The 22818-nt window shown below is 46.6% G+C and overlaps 1 protein-coding gene across 1 annotated transcript in view; it reads right to left on the bottom strand.

The window, feature by feature from the left end:
* Window positions 1–2047: 2047 nt before the first annotated feature.
* The window catches only part of zbtb16a (zinc finger and BTB domain containing 16a), a 130502-nt gene continuing 109731 nt past the window's right edge, over window positions 2048–22818 (bottom strand). The window contains exons 5-7 of the mRNA XM_070982943.1: window positions 17705–17875; window positions 9688–9858; window positions 2048–6120 (exon numbers count right to left, since the gene is read on the bottom strand). Of these exons, the coding sequence (XP_070839044.1) occupies window positions 5891–6120; window positions 9688–9858; window positions 17705–17875 (572 nt within the window). The 3' untranslated portion in view covers window positions 2048–5890. The remainder of the gene's footprint in view (window positions 6121–9687; window positions 9859–17704; window positions 17876–22818) is intronic.

Here is a 22818-nt window from a genome sequence, read left to right as displayed (position 1 = left end):
GTATACAACTGAACATCATGATTTGATTTTTATTATGAGACTCATAAATAAAAATACAAAAAAATTCCACTACAAAAAACAATCTACTGTTAGTAGGATGTAAGAAAAAGAAATATACTTTATATTTTCACTATCAAAGGCACAACATTGACTTTAGTGACAACATGGAGAAGAGAACCTGCAGCATTAAATCTTTTATTTTTCCTTTTTATTTTTTTTCACACTCCATCAGAGAACACTGAAATGTTACAAAGAGAGGTGTCTGATTCTACATGGAAAGAAACAAAAAAGAACAACCTCTATATCAACAGACGGTGGCTATAGATTGGTGGCACAGCTCAACAGGAAACGTACTGCCACGGGAAAAAAAATAGCACGTTGTCGCTGGAAAAGACAAAGGACCTTTGCAAAGCTCTAATGCAAATTTCAAAAAAAATTATACAACTGACAACAATAAGAGAACAAAATAAAGAAAATAAAAAATAATAATTGGGCACCTTCTAAGATTAGGCTAAGATTAGGTGCTGAGGTAGACAAAAACTATAACAATTCAAATCATAATAAAAACACTATTTTCTTAATACAGAGCAACTCGACTGGCACTTGTGCTGTCACAACAATGGAGGAGAGAAGGAGCACAGACAAGCCAGGGAAAGACAGAGAGAAAGCTTTGTTACATAAAAAGCTTTGTTATGCTTGGTCCGACAGGGCAATTGGTCCTCAGTGCTAATATAAAAAAATACAATGTCTTGGTGCTTTGTTACTCAAACAGTTTTTAGTCTAGACCTCGATGGCACATGCATTGCAACACTGCATGAAATGGCTACTTTGTTCTAGAAACACCACACCAAAACACAGAGTGCCAGCTCCAGGGATGCCATGATTCCTCTCTGACGAGCTCCACGTCCCCTTCAAATGCCTTTTGTAGAAAAGAAGAAGTACTTTAAGGAAAAAAACTGAAGCGGAGCAGAAGGGGGATACCCCAACGCCAACCTCCCCGCGCGAAGGGTTTCTTTATTTTATTCAAGAGCAATAAAAAGGTCTCATCAGCAAACCTGTTGCTGACAAAAAGAGGAAAAGCAGAATCTGAGCGGAGGACCACGCTCGGGGCTTCGTTCGCATGCAGAAAAACAATTTAATGGAGCAGATTTTTTTCCCCGAGAGCAACTTTGGCCACTGCAGTCTGTCTGGATTCCAGTAAATATTCCTTTTGCTTTGTTTTGTGTTGCTGAATAAATGCTTTTGGGTGCCAATCACAGGCCGCGGCCTAAGAAGAGAAGCGAACGCAGAATCCCCTTTGCTCTTTCAATAGCATTCAGGGTTTATTGCAGTCCTTGAAAAAGAAGCCTTGCTCTATTCAGGATTAAAAAAAAAAAAAAATCAGGTCATTTTCGAGCGTCATGACATCCCTAGGGTGCTGGAGACACCATTTTTATTTTCTTCTGAAAATACAGAAACTAAGCAGATATAGATGGATATTTTTGTTGAACAAATTCCATTTTTAGGCACAAAGATAGTACAGAAACATTGGAGGAACACTGAGGGAAGAACTATAACGATGCCAATGTATATATATATTTTTTCCAACAGAGAAAAAAAGTGGCATAGAATATCATTTTATTTTGTATCTGATCTGATTAGTGCATTTTTCCACTAATACACACACACACACGCGCACACACACACATAGTTACACACCCTTACGCACTCTTTCACCCGCACGAAAAAGTAGAAAACATTCAGAGGACGATGATAGGAACGATGTGACTGATCAGGTCTTGCATTGTGGTGGTTCAGACTGAGCCGTGTCAGGGTATATTATAGTGGGTGGATATTATACGAGGGTGGAAAAGCCCCTCAGCTCACAGTGTTTGAGAATAAAATGGCAAGACACCTCGGGACATGCCATCCCTTCTTCTTTTTTTCAAATACAAAAACAAGGAAAGAAAAAAAATACGCCAACAGTCAAGTTTGATTGAAAAATTGTGAATGACAAGTACTAATTGGTCGGTTTGGCAGCGTCCTCCTGCCGCCCCGTGTTTTATCATCTTTTTTCTTTTTCTTTTTCTTTTTTTTTTTTTAACGTCGTCACATACACACACTCGTAAAATTTGTGGCGGATAGATTTAGTCCTTCACCTACAATGCATTTGACATCCAGAAAGCGACACTTATTATTACAATATGTTCACACACATGATTTTTTTGTCCAACAATATCAAAGAGGAGCAAGGCAAAAATGATTCACACCCAGAGAGAAAAAAACAGGTAAAAAAAAGAAATACAAATATTTGTGCCCTGCTGTAACCCTCCACAAATGGAAAAAGGACCGACACTGAATACAAAAATATCACAATTTTTATATATCAAATTGCCTCTGTTGGCTCTTGTTCAGGAATACGCTCACTTCTCACGAGAGCTTGTCAGCCGAGAGAATCTCTATTTTTAACCTTCTGCTTTTTCTTTTTTGATTACCACTTGCGGTTCCAATTGTCCAACGCACTCTGCATCGCTGCAAACATGACCTGTCCTGGCGGTTCAGCCGCTTTGATGAACCTCCTTTTTTCACATTACAAAACTACACTTCTATTCACATATTTTCAAGTTTAAATTCTTGTTTTTAAACCCTCTTAAAAAGCAATAGTACTTCCTCTTATCTGCCACATCCCTCTTACTCATCACTTAAGGCTTCAAAATTGCTTTTTTTTTTCTCTGCTCGTCTGTGGTTGGAGGTGCAGGGGGAGACTATAAGAGAAGAATAAACATCCATTTGAATGACTTTTCAAATCCTATTAACCTCTACTTTTGTTATCTCTTACCCTTTTATATACATTTTGCTTAAAAACACAATCATAAATCAACTTTTGAAAACAAAAAAACAAAAAGCATGAGATGAAGTAGCAACGATGAAATAATGCAAAACACAAACACACAGAAAAAAATGTGCTTTTGCCAGAAAATGAAAACAACTTAGAGGTAGCTTTTATAACAAATGACCAAACCTTCCGGCTCATTAACACGCGGGGTTAATAATACCAAGTTTGGTAACAAGTAATGCACAAAGAAATACACAACATTAGAAAACAAATCTCTTCACCGTGGCACTTAATTTTTCTGCGTACACATTGCCTCATCATGTTGTGCAATGCATCTTCCCCACAAACGCTCGTGAACTAAACCAAAAAAAACAAACAAAAAAAGTGAAACAAAGGGGAAAATTAAAATACACAAGCAACATGAGGTCACAAAACGAGGTAATTCAAGTACGATGTGTTGAGATCAAACTCAAGGTCAATAATAACAACAATAACAACAACAACAGGAGACGAGAGAGACGAAGCACAGGGACAAAACCACAGAGAAAGGGTGGATTTATTCTGTCGTCTTACTGGTCGCCCCCTAAGCTGCTGGGCCGTGTCTCGTCCCATCAGTGATTTCCCCCTCTTCCACCGGCCGGTAGCTTCTGTGACATGCAGTGATGCTCATTAAAGCCGAAGGTTCAGCCACGATACCTGCGGCTGCGTTAAGCCGACAGGTCTAAAGCTGCGTTTCAGGGACGTCAGAAAGTCGGGAACTCCCACCTCCTCCTTTCAGTTTGAGTCGATTAGCGAGCCGAGGGTCCGTGCTGGCTCCCACTCTCTGCGCGTTAGTGTAGCAAGTATTCAACACAAACAGTAGAGTACACACAGCATCGTTTCGCTTAAAGCCCCAGTGGTAATTTCAATAAGTGCAAATATATTTGGGAACGTGCACCATTAAACACAATATCTGTAACAGAAGCACAGGAAAGGACCTGATGACGCCCCCCTCCTCTCATTGATATTGTACTCCAGTGGTGCATATTCCCAAACTTAACTCTACTGACACACAGTGAATACGAGGCTTTAGGGGCCCCTGGGGGACCGGGGCCATGGATCCCTCTTCGCTTCGCCCGGTGAGTATTCCATTGAGCACTGACCTCAAGGCGCTAAGATGTGATCTGTTTGAACTCTTTCGCAGGAAACTCTCGATCCTGAACGATTACGCTTTAATTTCAGATGTAAAAAAGCATTTACAGCTGCTGATGTGAGCTAATGTTTGAGCTGTGTCATGGGGAACAGTATTTGATGCTGGGTGGAGAAGATCCTCCGAACTGAACCCCTGGAAGGCTCCGGACAGCCTGTGAGGTGGGAATTATAGATTTCTGACTTCCAGTGAAAGGCAGCATTAACCTGCAGCGTATCCTTAACGCAGCCTGGTGCGAACCCGGCTAACAGTCTTTCACATTCATGTTTTGATGCCATATAACAGTCTTTAACCTGCCACACCCCCTCGGACGAACGCTACAGGTGTGCAGCTAAGGCATTCCCAGCACTCCTTCGACATTCACTACGAGCAGTCGAAGTCACAGGACTCCCACGGAAAGCAGCGGTTAACCATTTCCCCGTTTTGTCGTCCATCTGCGGTGAACGGACAGATCTGTTGTGGTCAAAGTGTTACTGTTCATGTGTCAGTTTGTGTGGTTTATCGTTAGTGTGAGATGCCGACAGTCATCTGGTTAATGTACATGGATAAATGCGGTCCAGTTATCTATTGCTGAGTATGTGTATAGGCTGGGTTTAATGTGGCGTACTGTCATAGAGAGTTATGATTTCATGAGAAAAGATATAACTTGCAGACATCAAACAGAGACTGTTGTCGTAATGTTGTTTAACCTGTGCAATCAAGCCGCGATAAACTGCGATGCAGAGCTAAAAAAACACAATGAAAGAGTGATGCAGGTTAGCCTCTGGCTCTCCGGGGAGGACCGCGGGGGGCCAGCGGTGACTCGACTTTCTCCAGCCCTCATCTGACAGAGACACAGGACCAGGAAGACTACTGAGAAAACTGGGGAGACTTCCAACAAAAAAGCAGCACTAGCATCGTCCCCCTCAACCGAACCGGTGCTTGGTTTGCAGTATTTTAGTGCTCCAACTCATCCAGTTCAACTGCTTCGTCGTACGCCTGCCGGCTCCGCTGCTGATTCTCAGGGGCTATCTCGCCGCTGTGGCCGGGATTGAAGGATCTTGTGCGTGGACAGGTTTTACTGGCACATTTCTGGGAAAACTGGGAAGCTGTGCGTGTACTGCACGGGCAGAAATGATGGGAGGATGCCAAGCAAACACATTTCCCATTAGAGATGGAAAGAATTTGGGTCAAACTCAGCCGGTTTGGGGAGGTGAAAGTCCTCCTCTGAGATAACTGCCATACCGTGAAGGTTTGTGAAGGCCTCTGAAAGCCAGCACTTCCTCAAGACTCGGAAAGCAAACCATGATATGATGAGCTGGGGGCCTAAACTGCTTCTCATATTCACATATTCTACACGTGATCCGAGCAGAGCGAATGTAAACGGACCAAAGTGAAAAAAAAAACGTTCTCCTCAAACTCAAAGCGGAGTGAAGGATTCGCCTCCTGTTGGCCTGAATGCGTCGCTTCAGATAGCCCTTGAGAATCTGCTTTCGCACCACTGTGGCAGCAGCATCCAGAGAGTCACTTCCGTGCAGCTCGCTGGCTTTATGGCGCTGCATGAAATGACCTGAAACAATAACACAGTTGCAGATGTAGTGAATGACCCGGTGAATCCGAACAATGGCGGAGAGCCTCTCTCTCCGTGTCCAAGTCTTCCTCTTCTTACCACTTTTGTCCCATCGTCACCACCCTTTAACCCCGTCGCTCGTCGCCGCCTTTGCATGAAAAGAAAAAAGAGAAAACAAACCCTCTTGTTTTCGAGTCTCTCGCCGTTGACATTCCTCGATCGTCAACCCTCCTCCACGGCCTCACGCCTCCCATCCGCCCAATTACATTCCCCTCACCTCTCCGCCCCGCCCCCACCCTCGCACGCACCCTCCCTCTCTTCGCTCGCTCTCCTGGCCTCAGACGTAGCAGAGGTACAGGTAGGTCTTCTCTATGCGCCAGTCTGGGGGGATGTCTTCGGGCTTGTGGCCTTTCATGTGCTTCTGCATGGCTGACAGGCTGGGGCAGTACTCCAGGCAGATGGTGCATTGGTAGGGCGAGGCGCCGTTGTGGGTGCGCAGGTGCTTGATCATGGCCGAGTAGTCCCTGGATCGCTGGTGGCACAGCTTGCACTCGAATGGCTTCTCACCTGAGGATTGGAGGGAGGGGTTGGAGACAGCAGCAGCGTTAGTCAGCGGCATTATTAGGTCCGTGCCGAAGCGCGATGTGCCTGTTAATCAGGAAATAAATGCATCTGATGTAGAAATCAACTGAAAGGGAAGGAAGCAGCTTTTTATTTTAACGCAGCGTGAAACTTCCTCTCTGTAGAGAGCATCAGTGTAGGTGCAGTGTGATATAACTGTCTGTATGACATGCCAGCATGGCTCATTTACGGCCTTTGCAGCACTGTCACAGCAGGCTTTATCTTTAGCGCTGTCCTGTTTGTGTCTTTATATATTTGTACACACCGTGGGACAGTGAGAAACCAGATTTCGGTACGTGAGGTCAAACTGACTTTGATTTTTGTAGTTTTGGCCATCATTTCTTGTCACTTACGATACTTTGTGAGGCCATTGCAGAAATGTGGGGGTCCGAGGGGAGACGACACACGAGCGGGCGGATATTCAGACAGGTTGCAAACAAAGATTTTCTCCATTTGGAGGTAAAACTGCAGGTGAGTGCACCCAAAAAGCCTCCCTTTCCTCTGCTAAATGACTAACTCGGAGGTTTGTTTTCTGTATTGCTCTTCCTCTTTGCAGCTGACTCTCTGACAGAGTGAATTATCCTTGAATGGCAGAATTTTGTCGATTGACAGTTCGACGCTGCAGCGTGTGAAACCTGCTGTCTGACAAGTGAAACTAGTGAAAGGGCTTCAGGAGAGAAGAAAACCCCATCAGCGCTGCGTCAGAGTGCAGATTTCACCCTGTTGGCCCACAAGAAATTCTGGTGTTGTTATGATAATTGGCCTGTGCGCACAGTAAGTGACAAGTCAAAACCCAGGAGTGAAATCCCAGCTGTCTTCTGAACAGCAGCGCGCAGCAGTAAAAGACCACACTGACTCTTTAAAGTCATTCCATCTGCCCCCAATAATTGGTAGGACTCAAAGGAGAAAGGATGAATGTACAGTAGTGGAGTTGGGCTCTGAGAGACGGTATCAACGCAGCGCCATCGAACCACCACGCTAACAAAATGATCTAATTATTCTTGTGGTTGAGGGGATAAAAATCCTTTTTGTTCAGTCTTTATCAATTCTCACTGCCGTCTTTATTAATAAGGCCCCTCTGCATCGGGAGTTTGGAGCCACGTAAGGCTTTTTTCCACATGTGCAGCAGAAGAAAATGAAAATGCTATTTAATCGAACGTGCAGCTATGGAAGGTGGCAGCGGAGGCTTCTCAGACCACGCAGGGATTGACGGGCTTCAGATCTGCTTTTGAAAACCGCCACTCTGAAGTTGTGACATCTGAATGTCGACGCCAACTTTGAGATGCGGCTGAAAGCTTCAGAGAAAGTTTCCAAAGCTGGTATTGTGCGTGTATTTCTTCCCCCGTCTGACTTTGCTGTAGCGATGTGTGCAACTTCCCAGATCTCACCAATTACTTTGGTGAGTAGACGGTTTTCATAAACGGCAGACATGATGTTCAAAGGTGTGAAAACATGAACTGAGCTGAGATAAACCAGAGCGAGAGAACGCTCAGGCAGACTTGAGATGATGAAGATTTAATAAAATCTAAATTAAGGGCTAAAATTCCAGGAATATGTGGCGTTTAAGTGCCTGGTATTTCTTCTGTAAAACACAGCTAATCAGCTAATCTATGGTGCATTACACAAAGTACAGCTCCCGCCATGGAGAACTCCTGAAGGTGTCATAAATCAAAGTGCAGCGCTGCTTTCTTGCTGTGGGGGCTGCTATATTCAAGAGGCACATTTCAATTCAGCAACAGCAGCCATCCTAAATGTGCTAATGATTTGAGTGATGGCAGGGAATAATCCACCAGCGCTCAAGCCGGCAGACGCAAATTAGACATGTAAATGCTGACCTTTACCAATGGCATTTGAAATGAGCTGTCGGAAGTGATCTGGCCCAGCGCTCGCTGTCACCTTTCAGCTGGAGCCTCGCACATGTGCGCTGGCAAAACGGGCCTCGTGCCTCCGCCGCTCCCCGGCCCGTTCTCCCGGAGCCCCGGTTAACCTTGACCTCCGCGGGGGCTCGGTTACGGTGCCATTTAGCCAATAAGCATAAATCCACTGCTGCGGCTCGTGGCGTGTTTGCTCTGCAGCCGTGTGGACACCTGCATTCTGTTCATATCGATAACCACACTGTAAACAGGATCGCCCCAAATAACCAGCTAATAATGAATTGCAAATGGGGCCCGAGTATTGATCCGCCATTGGCATTTGGGATGTGAGGATAGGAGGGGGCGGGGGGGTTAGGTTGCCAATGTCGATGATTCATCAAGCAGCTCCCTTTTGTGTGAGGTGGCCTTTGACTGTGAGCTTGTCACTTGCTCTTGTTATCTGCTGTTGCTCTCCGGCTTAACGCAAAGCCCCCTCCCCCACACAAAAGGGGAAAGGGTGGACGGAGGGGAGCCAATTATTGGACAGGCTGCCTTGATAGTGTGGCTTAACAGCTGGCTTATTGAATGGGAGATGGGGGGTGCTGCCGTGTGTGTGTGTGTGTGTGTGTGTGTTAGGGAAAAAGAGAGGGTGAGGAAGCATAAAGACTTGGCGGCGTGCCACGCTGGCGAGCACTCGAGGTATCCTCGCTCAGTCTGGTACGTGGCGTGCACTCGTTCTCCAGGGCAGCCAGCTTATCACTGTGTCAACATCTTTATGGGGCTCTAAATATACCGGGATCAATACAAAGTCTTCTGAGACATCCATCTACTGTATCACAGCAACAAAGATACTCATCTGTTCTGGTCTGTGCCTTGCAACTTGGATTTCCTGCAACAAAGTCCTTCAACAAAGGCTGCATCCTGTTTCAACACTGCAGTTTTATGAGGACCAATCAGGTATGAAGAAATGAGGAACGAGGTGGCGTCGATAATATAGATGCGTGTCAAAAACAACATGCAGTTACTTCATATGAAATGCTCTTTAAGCACTAAAGGAACAGTTCAGCAGTTCAATGTCTGTGTGCGAAGTACAGAGCTGGACTCATGATTAGCTTAGCATAAAGACTGGAAGCAGGGGGGAACAGCTAGCATGCGGCTACCAGCCCCTCTGAAACTCCTGGTGGCTTCTTTCAACAGAAATGTGTGTTGTTATGTGGCAGAACAACAACCCTGATTCCAAAACATGAGGCGCTGTGTAAAATATGAAACTGCTAATCCTTTGAAAACAGCACAAAGACAATGTGTTTAATGTTTGAGCTCATCATCTTCATCGATTTGTGTGAATATCTGCTTATTCTCAATCTGACGCAGTAAAAGCTGCTCCAGAAACACCTGTGTGAGTAAATTTGTAAATGATTACAGACTTATTTGGAATCAGAGTCGTACTTTTGCCACAGTGAGGTTGCCAGGTTTAGCCTGATCTGGCAACCCGTGCTGCAGCTTGAGAGGCTGCACAAGAAGTTCTGGGCAGAAAGGTAAACTTTTGCAAAACTAAAGAAACAGTTCCAGCACACAACAGCTCCTTTGATTATCAGCATCAATAAAGCAGCGTTTTTCTCTTCAAACAGTGTCTCTGGCAGGTGGATTTTAATCGCAGTACCTGTGTGCACACGGTAGTGGGTTTCCAGCTGGTGCTTGAGGCTGAACTTCTTCCCACAGCCGTTACATTCATAGGGCTTCTCCCCGGTGTGGATGCGTTTGTGGCCCTTCAGCGTGCTCTCATCTCGAAAGCAGCTCCCGCAGAACTCACACTCGTATGGGTGGTCCCCTGCTGAAATGTGGAGAACAAGAAGCAGAGTTCACTTCATCTGCAGGCGAGACCTGAAAAGTACGAGCGTTCTTGACTGGAGGGCAGAAACGTGAGGCTTTGCTTTCATTTACATGCACACGTTCATCTGAATGTTGTTAGAAACTGAACTAAAGTCGAGTTATTGTGGCAAACAGGAATCTTTAAGGCAGCATGCTGATGTGAACATACAGCCGAACAGGAGCCACATTGCTGAATGTGTGAGGCGTTCACGTTCTAACGGAAACCCACGCCATACGGCTTTAATTCCAGCAGACAAATGCAGCCCATTTTTTGTCCCTCTCTGCAAGTCACCTGCGTCGCTGTTTAGCTTTGTGTAGAGCCTTTAATAATCGCAGCCCGTCATGGCCGTCCGCCGGCCACGAGACGCATTATTGACCATGTGGTCTTAATGCTAGATAACCTGTGTGGAAACATACTGTTTAAGTGGTCTTAATGTCTGTTTTTGATGGAAAACGCTGAATTCCAGCTGATACATCTGCACTTTTGAGGCATTTAAAACATTGTTCCCACTTAAATGAGAACAATATAGACGTGCGTCTCCATCTGCGTCTCCATCCCTTCACTTCCGCCGTCGGTATGCTGTATGTTTCTATTCGTGGCTCCTTTGTCTAATCCCTTCACACTGGGTAAATGCATTCTCACTTTGTATTTACAGAGCACCACATTTCCACTCTGAGACATTAGACTCATTTCAGGGGCCGGGCTGGCAGAGGCTTACAGTACATGTGCCTGCAGAAATGAAAGTGACAACAGGCGTCACATTGTGCTCCTCAGGCAGCCGGAGCACGAGTCCCCACAGGGCAGCTGTAATGGATATTCAGATGTCAATGATCGGGGATATTATGATTTGCAGGAGGCTCGCACCAGCAGTCCAAAGACTAATTGTATTCTGGTGTTTGATGAGGAGCTGCTCCTTGCATCATTTGCCCCCACCCCGGGTTACACTCTCCAGCCAAGTAATGTTGTGGATATTTATTAATGTATTTCACTCCACCGCTGCAGGTTTAAGTCACCATCAATGACCTATGCCTTTCATTATCTGCCTGTCCGAGCAGCAACGTGCCAGGGAATAAATTGCATTTCTCGTTATGTGCTGCTGCTGCTGCTGCTGCTGCCTCGCCGCTAAGAGACAATTCCACTTCCAAGCTGCATATTTTATTTAAGATTTCATGTCTGCATGTACAGTATGCATATGTGTTTATTTGATTTATTTAGGGGGACAGAGAGAGGAATGAGAGGTGGGCACCCTTCAAATGCTGCTACACTTTGATGGAAAAAATGCTTTTCGATGCTTTGTGATGTTGGACGCCTTCCCATTAAAGGGAGGCTTTGATGGGGATGGAGGCGTGAGGGAGGAGGGATAAAACTGAGACAGGGATGGAGCAGGGGATGTGGGTGTATATGGCGGCGGCGGTGGGGGCTGGGTAAAAATCAATAAAAGTGACAGTCTTTATTTGTCTGCGTGAAGTTATCAGTGGCTCCCGCTGTAAGACATTGTGCTCTTTCTAGCGTTTCAACCACAGCAGAGATCACAATCCATCACGGAGCTCGGTGGGCTCGCACGACGCTACAAGAATAATAATTGAGCTCAGATTCACCTGCCTTTAATTAGGGCCTCCGATCAGACCAGCGAGTGGGATGCTAATACTCAGAGGAGGCCTGTGGTGGGTTATTTACGCTTAATGTCCTGTTGCTCCGCTAGCGTCTGCTGTAAGCGAGGATCATCAAAAATCTGGAATTAGCGGGAGAGAGCCCGTCTCGTGTTTTTGTTTCAATATGAATCCGTTTATTTAATTAAAAGAATAAAGCGGTCTTTATGCGTTTGGACATTTGCTACAAAATATGCACATTTTGCTTCACTTTCATTTTCACATCATTTCCCTTTGCTCAGGCTGGAGCTATACACTGCTTCTGTACAGTATTTATATATTTGACTTTACTGCTAACAATCAAAATATCAAAGATGTTCAACCTGCTCGAACTCACTGATCTCAGCGTCTTTATGATGAAATATTTATTTAGGATCAAAACCTTTTGACATAATCTTCAAGTCTGAGCCCCCAAAACTAGCCATGACACCCCATGCCAGTTTCACTCTGCTGTTATCCATAAAAACTGGCTGCTGCAGTTGTTTGCTGAGTATAACAACACCTCTGATTAAGCACAACTAATAAACACATGATGTACCACTTTCCTGTTTCTGGTTCAGGATCGATTCTGCACATCCACACAGTAAAACTGAGCGCACACGCAGGCACGTCTGGCATCAGCCGAGGCCTGAGAGCACAGATCGGTATGAAATGCAAAGCGGTGGCCGTCCGGCAGCATCCTGTTTGTTTGTGCTCAGGATGCGTCTCATGCGTGTTATCTCCTGTAGCCACTCGGGGACGCCAAAGTGCAAAATTGAACTGCAGAGCTTTAAATAAATCAGACACAATTCTATAATCACATTGTGAGGATGTAAAGGGCCAGACAGGACTTCATTTTGTCAGGATGTTCTCGTGGGAGCTGGCGAATAATGGGGACACGTCCTCTGTCCATCCCAAATCTGCCGCGATTACTTCCTCTTTCCCTCTGTTCTCATTTCAGCCCTTCCTTCCTTCCTTCCTTCCTTCCTTCCTTCCTTCCTTCCTTCCTTCCTTCCTTCCTGTCTTTTCTTTCTTCCCGGTGTGACCACATGGCAGGGAGGCCACAGATGAGGACCCAGCACAGTGAGGTGGAACCACAGCATGGTGAGTGGACCCTTGGGTGCCCCCGAGCATCACCACCTGCGTCTTCTGACCCCCCCCACTGCCACCTCTACATTTACGCCCCCCCTCTATCACCTCCTTTGACAACCCCAAGGCCTGCTGAGGGTGCCTGTGCCCGTGGGCACCCGGGGCGTGTTCATTATATACGGTAAGAGGCTGTAAATCACCGGGCTCCATCACTGCCAGGACCAGAACTGGCTCATTCTCTCTCTCTCTCTCTAAATTCAATTCAGCCCTCTCTCTCTCTCTCTCTCTCTCTCTCTCTCTCTCTCTCTGGCTGTAGCACTATCAAATACAGCTGCGAACACAAAACACTCCGCCATAGCAGACAGCAAATTGGCTCCGGGTTTAAAAAAAACACACACAGACACTTACACACAGACAGTGCACAACAACAGAATATTAATGAAGGCCTGGTCTGTAAAGAGGGAGAGAGAGAGAGTGTGTGTGTGTGTGTGTGTGTGTGTGTGTGTGTGTGTGTGTGTGTGTGTGTGTGTGGCGTTAGGGAAGGGGAACAGCACAGCTGCCATGCCTGCCACTGTTATAAGCCCACATTGTGTGTCTGTGCATGAGAGCTTGAAGCTATGCTGTAGAGCTCATACGTGCTTTAAAGACACACAACGCAGCTGAGTGTGTGCAATATCCTGGCACGTTATGAGAAGGTGATGAAACCGCAGGTACGCACAGGAAAAGGAGAAGAAAGACGCAGCGAGGGGGAGCAGGAGAGATGACATGATTAAGATGCTGAAATAAACACCATTAAATCAGCTTTTTTTCCTCGTCCTAAATGGTGATCCAGTGTCAGAGCCCGCGCCGGCGAGGCTGCTTTCACAAGATAAGCCGGCAGACAGGTAAAATGAAGCACACGTAATGAATGTCCATAAAAGTGCTTCTTGCAGCTTTCTGCTGTCAGCTGATACAACAGAGCGGCGAGTCAACCAATCGCCAGGCTCTATCTGGAAAGCTCTCTCCGGCTGATGACCTGCCACAGCCTGTCCATTAACATTAGCTTGAATGCTCAGAATTGAGATCTTGGTGCTATTTGGGAATACTGACTCCTGCTTCCCGGGAAAAAGACCTGCAGGAACTTCTTGTGTGAGTGGGCTCATATGCTAAAGGCTGCTGCCTCATTACGCTGCGAAACCTCATTAATGACGCCGTTAAACTGTTGTACCTAAACACTCTGACCTTGAAACGTCATTATTAAAGTAATGTAACTGGAGCAGTTTTTCAGCTCCGCCGGGTTTTTCCATTTATCCTTGATGCTACAGTGGCTGCCTGACGTCCAGCTGAGCGGCTCTTTTTTATTCATTAAAGGGAAAACTTTGCAGGTGGTTCAACAGGTGGCTGAACCATTGGACACGCAGGAGTCCGTCACCACGTCAGGATGCAACAGGTGGAGCACCGGATGCATGAGAGCACGTTAATGCTACAGCTAAACATGCGAGGATAACACCGGCCGTTTTAACATCATGGGAAAATGTTCAGAGCTCTCAAAAGCTGCGATTGACTCACATCTTGTGCCTCGGAAATGAAATAAAAAAAGATCTGGAGAAGCGTCCGTGATGACTCATTCTGGATGTAGAGAAACGCAGAGGACAGATGAGTCACCCTCCTCTTGTGTCCAAATATTTGCTTTGCAATTAAAAGACGATGCTGGAGTGACAGGGATAAACTGTTCTACGACAGCGTGATATTTATCAGTATCAATACACATCACGATCAGATCATCGAGGGGTTGTTTGATCTGCTTCCACTGGTTGAATTGTTCTGGTTGTTCATGTGTCATCCACGATTGAGACGTCAGAAGCTCATAACTGACAGAAATATTGATTTGCTTATCTGAGTCGCCCTTAATTACGCTCACAGCAACGAGCTTTATGTGCAGCAGCATGCGCGGACTTCTGCTGCCCTGCGTTTAGGCTCTCAGGTATCAGTCAGGCAGGTGGAGGCTCTTAGTGGACTTTTCCAGATCGACCAGAAATATTCTGCACGCCCACAAACCTTATTGAATTTTGCTTTGGAGTTAAAATTCCCCCAAAAAGCAAAAGTCTAACTGAACATGGATCAAAGGCGGTGAAGGATTCTTTGTTGGTGTGCTGTTATCATGGAAAAAACAACATTGTTTTATCTGAAGACCTCCTGATTTTATTGTCTTAAACCCACAGCATTCGTGCTTTGGATGCAGAAATAAAATCATTTTTTCTGCGTCTGAACAGCCTTTGAGGACCATGCAGACTTTAAGACATCGTGTCTGATGGATCTGGACGGACTTCCACGCTGACTGGACGTGCTGGACGAGGACAGTGTGTCTCCGTGGACACAAACAGGAGGTAAACGTGCACGGCTGATCCTCTGGGTGGATGTGCTGTCTAGTTCGTTTTTTTTAAACACTATTTTTGCCTCGTTACCCAGCGAAGAGTGAATGAGATTATTAACATCAAAGTGTAAATGTAGAGGAACACCATGCCTCTACTTCTTCTTTTTTTTTTTTGGAGGGTAAATTAGGACCTATTTCTGGCACCCATGTTGGCTGTGCGAGTTGCTGACTTTATAATCCCCTGACAAAAGGCTCCACATCATATTTAAACGACTGCTTTCACGGCTGGCTCATTGTGATTTAACACACGCCCACAGCGGGATGAGGTTCAAAGTGGCACGAGGCTGCAAAGTCTCATCTGGTGCTCCAGAGACGAGTCGAGGTGACATTTGCGTCGCCCGGGTGGGCAGGTGGATCAGAGACGATGCTTGTGTCCTCTCCAATGTCTGCTCGACGGAGCAGATGTGTGCACCGCTACTGTACAGGCGGCTCCGTCCACCCCCTACCCCAACCCCCCAGCCCCTACCGCCATCACACACTAATGGTGTCTTCGCCTGACTTGTAAATAGGGCCGACTGCTCTCATCTCACTGCCTTTCGTTTCAAATATTTATCCGTGAGCTGGTGAGCTAAATCGGCTCTGACAGTGAGACTGTTATTTAAGGTCGCAGACAGGCGGCTGAGAGAGAGAGAGGGGGAGAGAGAGAGGGGGGAAAGCATCCATCCCTCGCCGGTGAAATGGGATTCATTTCCATGTGTTCATATTCTGTCATGGTTAGGTTTTTTCTCTCTCCCTGAATAGCCGCATCCGTCAGGCTACCTCTGCTCCCTCGCAACAATGCATTAGCATCCTGGCCTCGCCTCAGTCGAGAGCCTGCGCTGAGAGAATTACTAGTGGACTGAAGAAAAAACAACAACAAAACAGTCGCTGCAAATAAGCGTCTGACGGCTGCAGAATTCATTTTGCGTTGACCTGAATTAATGCTGTTTATTCAGCTGAGCTAAAGTCGCAGTGTGAGTGTGCAGGGAGAACATCATTCACGCCCATTTACTAAAATAAACACGTCTTTTTGTTTCATATTACACTGTAGGCCATATTTGTCCCCGACAGGCCTCGTTTGGGCCGCAGTGGACGGCTTTGGCAGGTCTTTCCGGCTGTGGCTCGACACGACTGACTTCATGGTCAGGTACTCTATTACTCTCACACACCGAGGTGGGAGGTGGCGATGCGCCGTGTGCTAATCTGAGGAAAAAACTGTCACTGAAAACAAAAGACAAAAACGATTCTTCTGAGGTTCAGGATGCATATTTATGAGGAAAAAATGAGGAATTCAGATGAAAATTCAAGCTTTTGTATTCAAAAAACACATCAGAGATCATTGGATATTTACAGGAAAAGGTTTTTAGTGGAAATGTGAAATGAGTGGAAGCGGAGTGTGTTTTACAGGTAATGTTATGAGTGGAATATGAGCTTCTGGGCCCCCGTTAAGAGCTTGGAGGGCCTAGTTTATCCTCCGCAGTTGTTTTCCTGCAGCCAACAGCAGAGAAACTGGAGCCCTTCATTATTTTGTGTGAATTTATTCTGCTCTAACTGTACTGACATCACTGGAAATGAGGGCAAGGCCTCGATGGTTCTTGGAGATTCAAACAAAGAATGAATTAAATGAATTTAGGAATAAACGCCATGTAAACACAATATTAGCAGCAATAATTAAAGCCTGAAAACTAGATTTTAAGGCTGCGACCCTCTTTTACGCAGGTCCTCGTTATCAGGTAATAAAGCAGGTCACCCCTCAAGGCCTTCATCGCATCAGGTGTTTTAGTGGAGTTATTCCCAAACAAAGCTGAAAGTCGTCGTAATAAAACCGTCCTGCCGCACAGAAGCCAGGGCTTCGCTCTGGGGATCGGGGACCTCGGGGCAGATGGTAATCTAGACGAGCTTTTATGCAGAACACTCACAATATATCATTATCATATCAAGACTGTGGTTAATCACAGGTTGATACTCATTATGTGGGGGGCATATTAACATGTTTACAGCTCAAAAAACATGTTTTAGTCCTGATTTTCTCCTCAGACGTTACCCTGGAGTGGCTCATCTACACCATGACGATTAATGCACACTCACACATTAACAGCCAAACTCTTTTCAGTCTGCTCACTCTGTTAGCAGCTTGATAGTCGGCTAATTCTTATTTGAGCTTGACCAACACAGTTGAGTAATTTCCTGAGCAGAGACGCTGCTGCAACTTCCCTCTGGCACACCTGAGCCTGTGATGTCAAATGGACCGGACCAGCAGTGAGCAGGTGTCAGCAGGTGTCAGCAGGAGCTTGTCAGTGGGCCTCATCATCAGTTATTCTAGTTAATTCTGCAAAATGTAGTCAAGATCTGAACAGATCGTTTTATTTAATCACTTCTAATTTGATTGGATTATTGTGGTTTTGAGGGGGCGGGGCTCTGGATCGTGAAGAGGAACTACTGCACCCTCTAGTCAAAGGGGGCTCGGCGTGGTGGTTTTGATGTCTCCCACAGGCTCACATGTGCACATATTTTGTGTTAAATGGGAGCAGACACCAGGGCTGACCCACAATGCACCAGGGTGATTACACATCCCATCTGAAGGTTTCTCCAGAATGAGGTGGAGGGCGTGAGAGGATCAGAGCTGCTTGGTCTGCAACCATAACGCAGACCTGAAGGTCTGAAAGAGTGAAGACGGCGAGCGAGCGCTTCCACTGACCTGTGTGTGAGCGTAGGTGACGTTTGAGTGCAGTATGGCTGGGGAAAGTCCGGTTGCATTCACTGCAAATGTAGCTGCGAACGCCGGCGTGGACCTCCATGTGCTGCTGCAAAGCCGTCTGGGTCTGGAAACGCTTCCCACAAAGCAGGCAAAAGATGGCCATGTCCGACCCTGCGGAGCAGAAAACAACAGGGGAGCCGGTGGTGAGAGCGGGAAGCAGGATTTCATTCAACAACAGCACTGATTTATTACAATTTCATGTTCGTGTTTCCAGATCCCAGCTGCTAACACAGCAAGGACAATCATGCTGTTACAAACAGGAGGGATGAAGGTTTGTGAAGAAGAGGCTTAGGCTGAGGAGGAAGCCTCGTCACTGTGGTGTCACCTCGCCCCTCAGCACTTCACTCAAACACATCACACTAAGAGTTGCCTGCATAATGATTAAGACACAGGATATGCAGCAACTTAGGTGCGATGTCTCGACTCAGACATATTTTACTAACTGCGCCTTCATAGACGTACATGAAGCACACTGTATTTATAGGATTAAAGGTGCACACAACACTCATGTTTCAGGGCGGGTGAGTGGAACGATAAAGATCTCCTATGCAATACTTCAATCGAATCTCGACTCCAGCGAGCACTGTGCATTTTTCTCCAGCAGAGATAAAGAGCGCACAGTCGCAAGCGCACAAACACATAAAATCACAAACACAGGAACAGACACACACAGCTGCACGCTGCCTTCAACACACTCCCTTCACACTTTTTCAATTACCAGGCTGGGGAAAACTCTGGGGAAGGACTGAGTGTTTGGAGCTCAGTTTCTATTTCATCAGTCAATAACACATCTTTGGGGCAAAGCTGACACTAATTTAAAAATCTATGAAGAGCAGCCCGCCTCATGTTCATAACCACTGAAGGAGGAGGAGGGCCCACGACTGCCTCCATGCCAGATCAATCACTGTCTCGGCTGCTCTAAGGAACGGGGATGGAGGGAGGATGCACCGCTGGAGGATGATGATGGGAGGAAGGATGGAGGAGAGCAGCTGGGTAGCAGGTAAAGAAAGGAGGATGGCGACGTACACACCAAGAGGGAAAAAAGCCTAATTTTGGTGTATGTCAGGAGAGATTCATATTGACAAACCTTCTCTTTCTGGATTTAGGTCCCTCTCGACGTTTCACTTTCTGTCACAAGGAGATAAACGCGTCTGCAGGAGTGTCGAATTTTCATTAGATCCTTGTTGAACACCCATGACTGAAAGTGTGAGGTACTAATCTGAGGCCCTACAGGTGAGCGTGAGCCCTACAAGCCCGATTCCCAAACAGCCGGGACGCTGTGTAAACGTAAATAAACAGAATCAATCATTTGTATTTACCGACAACAGTTTCCTGAAGTGCTCCTGAGCTCATGTGTTCATCTCCTTCATCCACTCACGTGTTCTCAAAGTGGTGAACCTCGCTCCATCCTCTATGAACGACCGCTGACCTCGTCATTATCATCTGCTGCATGAACACTGCAGCCTCTACAAACCGCTTGCCTGTTTTAATCCAGTGGATTTCACGTTTCTCTACAGTTTTAATTTCATCTGGAAGTGATTTGACTGATATTTAGTCTTCTTGGCTGAACTCATCTGTGTGGTTTTCTCCTCCTCATGAAGATCTTTATGTGGAAACGCTCAAAATGTGAAGTGATTATTTGCAAAGGTTGGTCAAATTGTACTGATCTAACACTAACTAGACCTCGTATGTAACTTGTGCTAAGCTAGCTTTCTCCTGTGTTGTCTCGCTCTTCTGCTCCTCTCTGCTTTTATCAATGAAGAGGCTATTGACTGGGGTCGATTGCCTCTGGAATCCCTCTAGGACTGCAGGTACTTAAGAGGCTTTGATTGACAGGCATGCCTCCTATTCACTTCCATCCTCTCTCTACCTCACCGCCTCTCTCTTAGTTCACAGCTTTGGTTTAGGCTTCGCCACTTCAGGACAAACAGTTCTTGTTCGCATTAAAGATGGAAAATAACGCCGCCGTTGTTGTTGTTTGGAGAGGTAGAAAATGAAAATGGCCTCGGCGGTCTGAGGGCAGAATACGTGACAGAAGCAGCGAGAGGAGGGAAGGTGGGGGTTGAGACGGAGAACGAGAGGAAGAAAGAGCTTTTGGAATGCAGAAGGTTATCAGACCTCTGACCTCGGGTCTGGACTCGTGGTTGAAATATGAAACCCAGGCACCGACACACACTTCAACACACACAGACAAACAGAGGAGGAGAATAAAAAGCAGAAGCACCGCATGAAAAAGTCTTTTACTTTGAAGTCGGGGGGGTGAGTCACACTGAGCTGAATGTCGACCGATACGTCGGGAAGTATACGCCGACTTTATTAATGTGTTTTCTAAGCAGCTAACAGCGAGAGCAGCCGGACAGTGTGAGCAAACCAGCAGAAACTGACGGACGTGAAACTTTCTGAGTCATTTCTAAAACATGCAAAAACCATCCAGGATCCCCCCCCCGAAGGCCCCCCCACCCAGCCCGTGCACCGCTGAAAGACGGCCTCTGACAACATCTGTGGACGCCTCTGCGAGCGAGGACGACACCTTCGGGTAATGAACCGCGTTGCGCAGCGGGATCATAGAAACATCAGAAAATAACCCAAATGAAGCAGAACATGTTTAAAACAAACACGCCTGCGAGCTGCAGACTCGTGGGAGAATGTGTGTTTTCCAGCGGCAGCGAACAGCGAAGACGGTGAGAGGCAGTAAATGCAAATCATCCATTCATAAAACTACGGATGCCACGAGCTTGTGACCGCTTCCCCTTTCTGTCTGCGAGCCGCAGTTTGTCGGAGAGTTCAGCGCGAAGCCGATTAGACAAAATGAACTGGTCCAAACTACAGTCAGCGCAGGGAGTGATGTGTGTGTGAGTGTGCTGCAGGAGAGTGAGTTCAGGTGTTGTTGGCCACTGATAGATGAAGAGAGCGGCGGAGAGATAAAAAAGGAAAGAAAGGTGGGAGAAAAGGAGTTGACCCAGGAGGTCCATTACAGTGTAAAATTGAGTCAGGCCAAAGTGACACCTGAACGGAGGAGCTGGAGGAGCCGCAGTGGTGGGGGGCTCTTAGTCTCAGTCCTGTTCGGCTGTTTTGGAATAATTTGCCTCCTCTAACCAGCCTCTCTCTCCTTCTCCCGCCATCTATTTATAAAGGCCCGGCAGTTTGCGGCTGCGTGTGTGTGTGTGTGTGGCCGCGGCACTGCCGGCAGTAACTTAATGGGCCTGGAGTGGCAGGGCTGCTGTTATTTAAGTGGGGGACGGACGGAGGCCAGTAATGGAGAGGAATACTCCCCAATGGGAGGTGACAGTGGCTGGATGGGCGCAGAGAGAAATGTCCTGCGGGCGGAGGCTGGCCATCGGGGCAGCCACTTTTACTGATTGTGATGTGCAGCGGCGGCCACCAGCTCCAAAACGAGTCTGAGAAACAGCTTAATTAATGCTGTTAATGCTGTTCTCCGTCGGTCATTTTACGTCTTCTACTGAGCATCTTTGGAGATTCATTAATACGATGCTGAGGCTTAAAGAGAACCGCTAAAGTTGCATTCAGTGATTTTGGTGGACTAACCCACCGAGCAGTGAGGTCTTTGAAGGCCTGAAGGTGACCACAGATTCGACGCGCTCTTTACGCTCAGAAACCTCAGCTGAACTTTGCTAAAGTTGTCGTTCGTATCAGAAGCAACACTTCTCACTCCAAACGTCTGCAGACAAACGCAGAACTTGTTTTAGAAGCTTCACACGATGCTGCAACGTTTGGCGACTCAAAGACAGGTTTCAGGACGAGCGTCACGGCCCTTAAAATCCTGCTCCAGATGCCGAACGCTTGTGTTTCTTAGTGCAGACAGTTAAACGCGTCCTGACTGTGGCCTGCAATGCAGCGTGCTGAACAGAGGACCTGCCAGAGTTAATGAGGCAGAGAGCAGCGGGACCTCAGCACAAGGTGTTCAATCACAGGCCATTACCACAGCCCTCAACCTCTGCTGCTGCTCGCTCTTGTCAATAGCAATCTATAATAAACTATAGTTTCTCCATAGAGAGGGCAGAATAGTCACTAAATGTAGCCTCTGAATCCTAAAACACCTGCATCAAATGTAAGAGTCTCAGCAGACAAACGACCCCAAAGTCGCCTCAACGTGGTCTGTGATGGCTTCATGAGTTACTGCTGAGAAACCAAAGAGGTCCATCGTCCAGAAATATGATTCATCTCGAGTAGTTTACTGTAGTTTGACAAATGGAAAATAAACATTTGCAGTTTAAAGTCTGGAAAAAGAAAGCAGGGAGCGATTTGAGAGTTTATCTTGTGTTTAGGTGACCTCTCTGAGAGCAGGACGGTCTCGCATTTATTCTCCCAGCTTGAGAGTTTTCAGTATATTTTAGAAATTGAACTTTGTGCATCAGACATGCAGAGTTTCACTTTTTGCTGAGTGAAAGCAGAGAAGTGAAAGCACCTAGGAAAAAGCGATTCCCTCATTTGCATTTTGACGATGGCGGCGGGGAGCGCCGTGCAACACGTCGCTCCGAAATATCCATCTTGTCCCAATTAGGTCAGTTTAAGGAAGAAGATGAATTGCCACCACGGCTGATCTGTAAAGTTTGCATCATTAATCTGCACACGTGCACAAACGTTGGCTTTTTAAAACAGATCAATTTGGCCCCTTCTCGCCTCGGACTTCTCTCGCTTTACACCAGCAAGCTCAGCCTTCAGCCATCAGTCACAACAACACTCTGCTGGCCGCCACCGTCTGACTGCCAGTCAGCACAAACCGCAGTCACAACAGTCCTGCCCGAGTCGGCGGGAAACGTGTGAGGACGGAAAGCAGAGGTGACGTTCCCGCTGCTCTTTAGCTGCGTCTAGACTGCGACTGTTTGTTGTTACTCTCATCTGCAATCAGGCTTCATCACACATCAGGTCTCGGTCGCTCTGAAAAGGTCGCCGAGCACCTTTTTACCTGCGCCTCCGTGGGGCGTCACCGGCGTCTTGTCACGAACACACAAGTTAATGCCGTCTGTAATTTACTCCTGTACGGATCGGAAAAGGTCCCGTCTGCGTCTTTAACACTCAGGACTTCACTCTGC

Source organism: Chaetodon trifascialis, chromosome 16 (assembly GCF_039877785.1).
Source record: "Chaetodon trifascialis isolate fChaTrf1 chromosome 16, fChaTrf1.hap1, whole genome shotgun sequence".
NCBI lineage: Eukaryota > Metazoa > Chordata > Actinopteri > Chaetodontiformes > Chaetodontidae > Chaetodon > Chaetodon trifascialis.
The sequence above is the reverse complement of the archived record's forward strand: the minus strand, read 5'-3'. Positions and strand labels throughout refer to the sequence as shown.